The sequence below is a fragment of the Sinocyclocheilus anshuiensis genome, unplaced genomic scaffold, assembly GCF_001515605.1.
Source record: "Sinocyclocheilus anshuiensis isolate Anshui unplaced genomic scaffold, SAMN03320099.WGS_v1.1 scaffold976, whole genome shotgun sequence".
Classification (NCBI taxonomy): domain Eukaryota; kingdom Metazoa; phylum Chordata; class Actinopteri; order Cypriniformes; family Cyprinidae; genus Sinocyclocheilus; species Sinocyclocheilus anshuiensis.
This window is the reverse complement of record NW_015552538.1, coordinates 1,538,936-1,547,640: the sequence shown is the minus strand read 5'-3', so window position 1 is coordinate 1,547,640 and position 8,705 is coordinate 1,538,936. Positions and strand designations below refer to the sequence as shown.

At 40.6% G+C, this 8,705-nt stretch overlaps 1 protein-coding gene across 7 annotated transcripts in view; it reads right to left on the bottom strand.

The window, feature by feature from the left end:
• Positions 1-566: 566 nt before the first annotated feature.
• The window catches only part of LOC107663876 (poly [ADP-ribose] polymerase 4-like), a 30,900-nt gene continuing 22,761 nt past the window's right edge, over positions 567-8,705 (bottom strand). For 6 of the 7 annotated variants that reach the window (XM_016454256.1, XM_016454257.1, XM_016454252.1 and 3 more), the window contains 21 exons: positions 8,109-8,253; positions 7,651-7,793; positions 7,259-7,390; positions 7,086-7,172; positions 6,836-7,000; positions 6,705-6,748; positions 6,330-6,408; positions 6,087-6,224; positions 5,894-5,951; positions 5,592-5,741; positions 5,409-5,479; positions 4,939-5,126; positions 4,751-4,850; positions 4,470-4,640; positions 3,720-3,800; positions 3,540-3,620; positions 3,351-3,446; positions 2,927-3,064; positions 1,690-2,814; positions 1,499-1,601; positions 567-1,151 (listed from right to left, as the gene is read on the bottom strand). In XM_016454256.1, the coding sequence (XP_016309742.1) occupies positions 721-1,151; positions 1,499-1,601; positions 1,690-2,814; positions 2,927-3,064; positions 3,351-3,446; positions 3,540-3,620; positions 3,720-3,800; positions 4,470-4,640; positions 4,751-4,850; positions 4,939-5,126; positions 5,409-5,479; positions 5,592-5,741; positions 5,894-5,951; positions 6,087-6,224; positions 6,330-6,408; positions 6,705-6,748; positions 6,836-7,000; positions 7,086-7,172; positions 7,259-7,390; positions 7,651-7,793; positions 8,109-8,253 (3,726 nt within the window). In that variant the 3' untranslated portion in view covers positions 567-720. The remainder of the gene's footprint in view (positions 1,152-1,498; positions 1,602-1,689; positions 2,815-2,926; positions 3,065-3,350; positions 3,447-3,539; positions 3,621-3,719; positions 3,801-4,469; positions 4,641-4,750; positions 4,851-4,938; positions 5,127-5,408; positions 5,480-5,591; positions 5,742-5,893; positions 5,952-6,086; positions 6,225-6,329; positions 6,409-6,704; positions 6,749-6,835; positions 7,001-7,085; positions 7,173-7,258; positions 7,391-7,650; positions 7,794-8,108; positions 8,254-8,705) is intronic. The other variant, XM_016454258.1, reaches the window with a different exon arrangement.

The window sequence follows — 8,705 nt, the reverse complement described above, 5'->3', positions numbered from 1 at the left end:
TGATTGAATTTTCATGCCATTTACGTTGTTACAAGTTTACGTTGTTACAAAAAAACCCCAAATCAAATGTATATGATTTTACTTTTTATTTGAACTTTAATCTTAAATTGAAACAATAAGCTGACTGTAATTGCAGTCTCATATTCATGCTGGGCTTAGACTCTTTAAGAATGGGCTCTCCCTCATCGTGCACATGAACTAGGAACACGAGCATTGTTAATATGTGATGATGTGTCATGTTTGTGACACAAGCTGTTAATAAATATTGCGTTCACATGTGGCTGTTGCTGTGTTAATTTATGGTACATAGAATAGATACAGTATATTGATTCTTCTAATAATCATCCCATGATTTAAGATGTTTTTCAAAAGAAAGTGTATCAACATATCTAGTTTGAAGCACCAGTGTGTGTGTGTGTGTGTATGATTACACAAAAGACTGTGACTGTGTTTTTCCTTCAGATGCTGTTTATTTTATTTTAATTTATTTTAAAAAAGACAGCACATACACACAACAAATCATTTCACAAATGTAATTTTATGTTTTAAATGATAAAACAACATACTGCATCATAATCATAGTTAATGTGATGAACTACAGCTGTTTGTTGCTCTGCTAGGAAATCTGTGTGAACTTGAGAAGAAATGAGTTCATACATTCACTAAAAATCACAGCGACATTTGATTACAAGTCATTGATCTAGTTTTGGGAGAAAAAGGCTAGCAAAAAGTTTCTGCATGACAAATAATGTCCATACGTCTCTCTAGAACAGGTTTGAGTGGGGAATATGGGTGTGGAGAATCACAGCCCAGTAGTTGACGTGTAGATGATTCCCAATCCCGGCCGATCTCCAGCCTGCTGCACACACACGGATACTGTCTGTCTGTCCGGCAGGCCCAGTCCATGGCCCTCTTCACTGCCTCCCAGTACATCGGTCTGAATGGAGAAGAGCAGATAGTCATGTATACAAAAACACAAGAGTCAATCACTACACCGCATGAGGACGTGTGCTGGTACCTGGGCTCCTGGGACTCTTTTAGTCGGAGGAGAGACTCGAGCAGCTGTCCCACTTCCAGCTTCTTCACCCGGATCAGCTGCAGCACCAGCAGAGTCGCCATCAGCCTCAGAATTTCAGCATGAGCCTTCACACCTGACACACAAAACATGTGACTGATTAACTGATTCTGACTCACAAACTGTCTGAAAAATAAAGATCAGATTATTTTAAGCTATATTCAGATTTAGCCTGATGCATATTGCACTTTAAACTGGAAAGCACTTTCTCATTCTAGCAAGATCTACTATGATTGGCTGGTGTTACACAGTAAAGACACACCTGTGTTTTACTCAGTCTGTCTAAATGGCACATGAACAAATTGTGATTGGTTGCTTTATGTGTCAATCAGATGGCTCGTCCTGTCTAAATGGGCAGTTCTTGCTGAGAATAAGCTGCAATATGGACAAAACCAACAACAGGCATGTAAAAAATCCTGTTACCTAAGGAACAGATGCCTTTCTCTTGAAGGAAGACATTTGCAAAAAAGTCTACGTCCAGGTTAAGGAAGCTGCTCAGCCTGTCAGTGCACTCCCAGTATCCATCCTATATCAAAACATATCGCATATGTTCATATTCCCTCACATATTTACATACTGTATAAAATCTAGTGAATTAAATCATGTGTAAACACCTCATGCTGAAGCTCAAACAGCTCATTCCAGGCCACTGTGTCTCGTCTGCTTATTGGTTTTTCCACTTTTTGGAGGAGTAGTTGTTTCCGTTCCTTTCGCTGTGCTCCAGGGGCTGAGGAACCAAAACCAAAACGCTTATTCTTACTTCTGAAGGAACCACCAAAGCCACCAGATGCAGCGGGAGAGGGTGGTGCAGACACTGCAGGTGGAGCAAAGGCAATGGAGCCACCAGCCCTGCTCCTCTCGAAAAAAGATTGTTTTTCAACCCTGCGAGAAATAGCAGGAGGGGGAGCAGGGCTTGGAGTCATGGACATGAACTGCTGAGATGCAAGACGAGGAGGATGAGGAGGATCTGCACAGACAGGAGGAGTTGAGGCATAAAGCTCAGTGGCAAACTCTGTGGCAGAGGAAACGACTGGACTCATGGGGCAAAATATTGGAGACATTTTTGTAAGGGAATCAAGGCCGTCTTCTATGAAATCAACTGATTCAAAACTAAGAAGATCAGAGGAAGGAGGCTCATATGAGGAAAGCGGGGGGGGAAGGGGAGCAGGACGCCTTTTGATCAAGAGGCCAGTTCTAGACATCATGGCATCAGCAGAAGGAGGTAGAATCCGGCGAATATTGGAGAGAGATTCCACCGAGGGAGGAGGAGGCATACAGGTGGTAACCTGGGAGGCAGCTGGAGGGGGAAGCCTGTCACTCATGGAGGCACCACCACGTGGATGAGGAGGAGGAGGAGGAGGCGGCATACAGGCGGTAACCTGGGAGGCAGCTGGAGGGGGAAGCCTGTCACTCATGGAAGCACCACAATAAGAAGGAGGAGGAAGCCTGCTAGCCTTGCAGAGAACTTCCACTGGTATTTCATATCGACGAGTGGCTTCAGGCCTGGGAGCAGACAATTTTTTCAGATAGCCTCTGAAAGCATTAGTGCTACCTTCAAAACGTGAAGGATGCCAGGAGCTACTGGAGCTAGGATGAGGAAAAGAGTGAGCTGCAGATGTTTTTTTTCTAAACTTATTTTCATATTCATCCTCTAAATCATCATCAAAATCGGCTGCTACACAAGCAGAACCCAGGAGATCTTCAGATGTGGAGCTACTGCGCCATCCCTCCGATTCCGTCTGAAAAAAAGAAATGAAAATCATTGTTGTGAATACTAGAAGCTGAATGATGTCAACATTTATCACTACATGATATAACAGCTTTAATAGACCCTTTTGTTGTTACCCATACATCATCATCTTCAGCACTACTAATATGCGCAGACTTCAGCTTCTCTTCAGTCCAGCCCATATATGGCAAAATATTCACATCCTCCTCTGATATGATTTTAGGAATATCTGTGAATCCAGTGTCAAGCTCATTCTGCTCCTGCAAAGAGAAAATGAGGGTATTAGTTGGTATTTTTAATTGTCATTCAGTTTAAAATGGTACACAGAAATTAATTCATGGCAGATTTTACGTCGAATTACTTTGATTCTGCCTTTTTGTGAAAATCAGTCAACCATTACCCAAGCTACAAATGTTTTATTTCTGAGGATAACAATAAGCTACTTAATACAGATTTGTCATTAATTCTGAAACTGGATGTTTATTTGTCATTATGTTTAGCATCGGTGCCTTAAACACACAATCCTTAAATTAGCAGCAATCATACTCTCTCTTCAATGGCGACAAAGCTTGTAAACTGGGATAAGATGGAGAACTCTTTACTGAGCTCAATGATGTAGGACTTTAGCTCTGCTTTCTTCCCCTGATAAAGAGATAAAAGACGGAAAGTCAAGTTCTTCTGTTAGCAAATCTGCCAGTTATATAAAAAATATAATAATGCAGCCAAATATTGTACCTCATGTTCTGCCTCACTGTTAGCTAGAATGCCATCTTCATAGTCTCTGATGATCGCTCTTGCTGTCAACTTGTGAAGGAACTGCACATGAACACACACACACACACAAACTCTTCAAACGCCTGATAAACAATTGATGGTGTTTCAGATTATATGAAGTATTTTAAGATGTTCACTCACAGTTCCCTTTGTCTTTTGTAGTTCTGTGGTGGACACCATTGTTTTGATCTCTTGTCCACTCAAATCACCAAACAGTGTGGCCTAAATGAGTAAATATTACACAATTCAATAACTAACACAAATAACTGGGCATTTCAGCTAAAATATCTATCCTAATATTTTGCAGCCTTGATTAATATTACATAGTTATTTTAAATCTTGACAAATCTCGACAGTTGACAGTTATCTTAATAGTTTAATATAACTAAGCCATGTTTTTCACACTGCTGGTTATTAAATTAAAAATTATATGAAGAAAGATATTTAATTATTTTCATTTATTATATGCACCAATCAAGGGAGTGGAACTGGGACATGAATTTACATAAAATATTTCTCAACACCACTGCATGCCACTGGCACAAATATAAAAGCAATCTGTAAAAAAACCCATCAGTATTTAGCTACAGTACATATATTTTTATTGAAATATTTTAACGTATCAATATATACATGATACATCTACATTCATTCTTCATGAATATTTTTCAGTGATTATGCAAATGTTGATTCTGAGTTTTGAATCAATTAATTGAAACAGTTTCACAAAAAGGAAAACATACCAAACTCTAACTATCACTGAAGAAACACTAAAATTACCACTACATTCATGATGTTGCCTAATTTTTATTGTGAATATTCAATATATGACCCATTCCTAATAACAACTACAATAAGTAACAATGTAGCTTTTAAGTAAAGCCTGTCTACCTGAGTGCAGTGTGGCACAAATCCGTATACGAGAGTGTGACAGTCACTGAATAGAGCGTGAAGCTGTGAGGGGGCTTGAACAGGAAGCGGCACTGTGGGATTAAACTGCTGCCACTTCACTGCCACTGATCTGCAGCCTGGAGACTCCATACGCTCAACCTGAGCGCGCACCTGAAATTATCCACAAATCTCTTCAACTCAAGCCTCAGACTGGCCAGTTTTGGAAAGATAATGTTTCCTTCTTAGTTATTAAAAACAATACAATAATGTGTGTGATTCACCTTTTCTGCCCAAGTGTGTTTAATCTTTGTGTCAAAAAATTCATATGTTCCTCCACCTGCCTGAGCCAAAGCTCTGAGCATATGACGATTAGCTGTCAAGCTAGACAAACACAAACACAATCAAACTGTACGTTCAGAAATTCAGTGTAAATGAAGGAGAAAAATAAAGAGATTTGTTTAAGGCAGACCTGAGTCCGCAGGTGAAGAGGCGCGTGTGGCAGGAGTTTTCTCGGACCAGCTGTAGGGTCAGAGGCTGGTTGTGAACATGTCCATCAGAGAGCAGCAGGATGTTCCTCACACCCCGGCAGGGAGGCAGCAGACTCAGGCTCCAGAGAGGCCGCCACAGATCAGTGCTGCCACCAGAGCCGCAACAAGACTGAAGAGAGGAGAAATGCAATGATATGCAAAGAAAGATATGTTGCGGATAGCTGGCCAATCAGAGCACACCTCGCTTTTTCAGACCGATGAGCTTTGTAAAAATCGACGCGTTTCAGAAAGGCGGACATAGAGGAGAAACAATAATGTACAGTATGTGGAAAATAATGTGTTTTTTTAACCTTAAACCGCATAAACACATTTCATTACACCAAATACACAAAATAATGTTCTTTTTAGCAGCATCATATGACCCCTTTAAACATTTGTAAACATTACTCACCATAATAAATTTTCTGGCTGATTCAGATGCCTCATCTAAAGGCACTGGTGCAGGAAAAGCTTCCTTGTAATCTGTAAAAACGCACACATTTACCCATAATGCTTCACTTTGTATTACAAAAATAATAGGGAAATGAAAATGTCCACAAGATGACAATATCAGACAGTTTCAGTGAGCACTAACCAGTGCTGAAAGAGATGATGTTGATCTTCAGTGAGCGGTCCAGAGATTTGAGGACTTGAAGGGCAATCCTACGAGCGTTCAGCATGTTGTCTCCCTGCATGGACTTGGAGGAGTCCAGAAGAATGACCACATCGCTCACACTGGACGGACCTCCAGAGCTGGACACCCCGCTTGACTTAAAGTCTGGATAAAACACCAGCATGCAGGCCTGCAGGGATCAGATCCATATCAGTGTTCATTTTTGTCAGTGAGCGTAAGATGGAAAGTGTCAATATTTGTGTGCAATATGCTGCAAAATGAACCTCCAGAGCTGGACACCCCGCTTGACTTAAAGTCTGGATAAAACACCAGCATGCAGGCCTGCAGGGATCAGATCCGTATCAGTGTTCATTTTTGTCAGTGAGCGTAAGATGGAACGTGTCAATATTTGTGTGCAATATGCTGCAAAATATCCATGACGAACAGGAAAACAGATTTGAGTGATAATTTCTTTACCTGACTATCTTTATCCGGATGGTTCTCGACCCACATCCTGGGCATGTGGATATTAGAAAGACTGAAGGACACCTGTAACCCTTCAGATCTCAGAGTCTGTCCTGGTAACGTGCTGATCACTGCCTTACAGTCTGTCCTCTGAACAGGGAAAAACCAATACTGTTAATATGGTTCATATCTGAATAGGTTTCTTTTTTCAGAAAATACAGTATTTAGTAAGATAATGCACAAAAGTAAAATAACCTTGGTTTTGATGCGGTGTGAAGAGCTCAAGTTGATGATCTCATAAGGCATTTCAATGGACATAGACAGAGAAAACTCCCTGAAGAAAGAGATAGGGAACAAAAGAGTTAGAGGACATTGAAAAGAGATTGAACATTTTTTATCAAAATCATACACTAAACAGAACAATGCAACAACCTTGTAACCACCCATTGTCCAAACTAGACCAGGTGCTACTCTATATAAAGTGTGAAGTTATAAAGGTTAAAGGTTAAGTGTTAAATGATGTTATATGTGGTTTGCTACATTAAATAATTGGCTTTTATATTTTTACTTATCAGCAGATGCATTTTTAGTGAATTTCGCTGTGAATTCTCCAGTATTTGAGATTCTCACCCCTCTGACTGAAGCTCCGTCACACCAATCTTTTCAACAGTGGCCTGAAATGTAACACAGCTGTCATTCAAAACACTAACAATCAGCAGGCCAAACAGGATTTTAAATACAGTAACAAAAGTATGTCGTACCTGAGTTGTCTGATTAAGGGTGGCTCTCTGTTGCCATGGTGCCACGCTGCCAGACAGTAAGAAGACTATAGAGCCTGATCTGACTACCAGCTCAGTGATGAATGTCACCTTGATCAAAACTGTGGCTCCAGGAGGAAGATTCCCCACACTGATAGTAAATACATCCTGCCTCACATAAACACATGACCTTAAAGAAACCTTCTGATACATTATCACACATACGAGCTCCAGATCAGATACAGTAACTCACAGGTGCATCCTGGTCCATCAGGTAGGCTCCATGGCCTTTCTCTATGGCTTGCTTGTACTCCTTACGAGCCTGCTCTTTTTCCTTTACCTATAGGACAAAACAGACATTACAAACGTTGAGAAAGAGGCTGAAAAACCAGAGACTGCATTTGACAAATTCTGAATGACTCGCACCTTTCCAATGACATGTTTTCCATTGATAAAGGCTTCAAATCCACACACTGCTGCCGTCTCCTCCAGTGGAAAGACATACTTTGCTTCAATGGGAACAGCACTCTGGTTTGTGTAGGTCTGGAAAATGATGACCTGGTGGAAGTGGGGAAGAAATTAATGTTGCGGTTTGAAATTATATTCCAGTGGAATTTCAGGGTTTTATTTAGTCTATATTTTATTTAGTTAATTCTGTTGCTTTTTATTTCTTGTGATGTCTTTGTTCCCTTGGTCTTGATTGTGTCCATCACTGCCTTGTTCTAGTTTTAGTTTAGTTTACTTTGGAACACATCATGCTCATTTCTCAACACTAATTTTAAATTACAAAACTGCAGTCCACCGCTGTAGGATCATACCTGACACAGCAGGTCCATCAGCTTACACCTCACATTGACAGCATGTAGAGGAAGTTTCTGACCACTGCTGTCCAACAAACCTGCGTTCATCTCCTCCAGAGGATTCTTAGTGGACTCCAAACCCTCACTGTCATCACTGGACACTAAAGAAACACATTCAAACAAAACCACTGATGAATTTAACAACACAAATCATAGCATTCAGCGTCACAGAGCATCAGATAACCCTGAGCCTAAGGAACGTGTCGTTCCACCATGAGCTCAAATCAAGAGAGGATTTTGGGACTCAAACTTTGGTCACCAAGTTGGAGTGCTGCGCACAAGGTTATGGGCTCTGACATAATGTAATTAATTTAATAAAACATTTTTATCAATTTGACAGTCCTAGTTAAAACTGATTCTTCCACATATAAAAGCTGGTCCCTCTCAGCATGTCCTGTTCACTAGATGTTACTTACAGGTATCAGGTGTTGTGTCCGTGAGCTGTGTGAGCTGAGTGTTGATTTGAGGCTGGAACTCTTTTAATTTGTCTCCCTCCAGACTGTACTGCACCACATACTTCAGTCTGATCTGCTCTGTGTTATATACGACAAACTCATCATCCTGTCAAATATAAATATAAACACACACACACACACACACACACACACACAAATGCACATCAGATCCCAAAAACACAAGCAGAATATTTAAAGGGGTCATATGATGTTGCTAAAAAGAACATTATTTTGTGTATTTGGTGTAATGAAATGTGTTTATGCGGTTTAAGGTTCAAAAAACATTATTTTCTACATACTGTACATTATTGTTTCTCCTCTATGCCCCGCCTTTTTGAAACGAGTCGATTTTTACAAAGCTCATCGGTCTGAAAAGCGAGGTGTGCTGTGATTGGCCAGCTATCCAGTGCGTCGTCATTGGCTGAATATCTCAAGAGTGTGACGGAAATGTTACGCCCCTACCATACTGTGATGCCCTGTCCGGCCAGAGCGACGAGACAAAAACATTAAAACCCATTATAAACGAGGCATTTGTTGCATCCAGTGGGGACATAATTA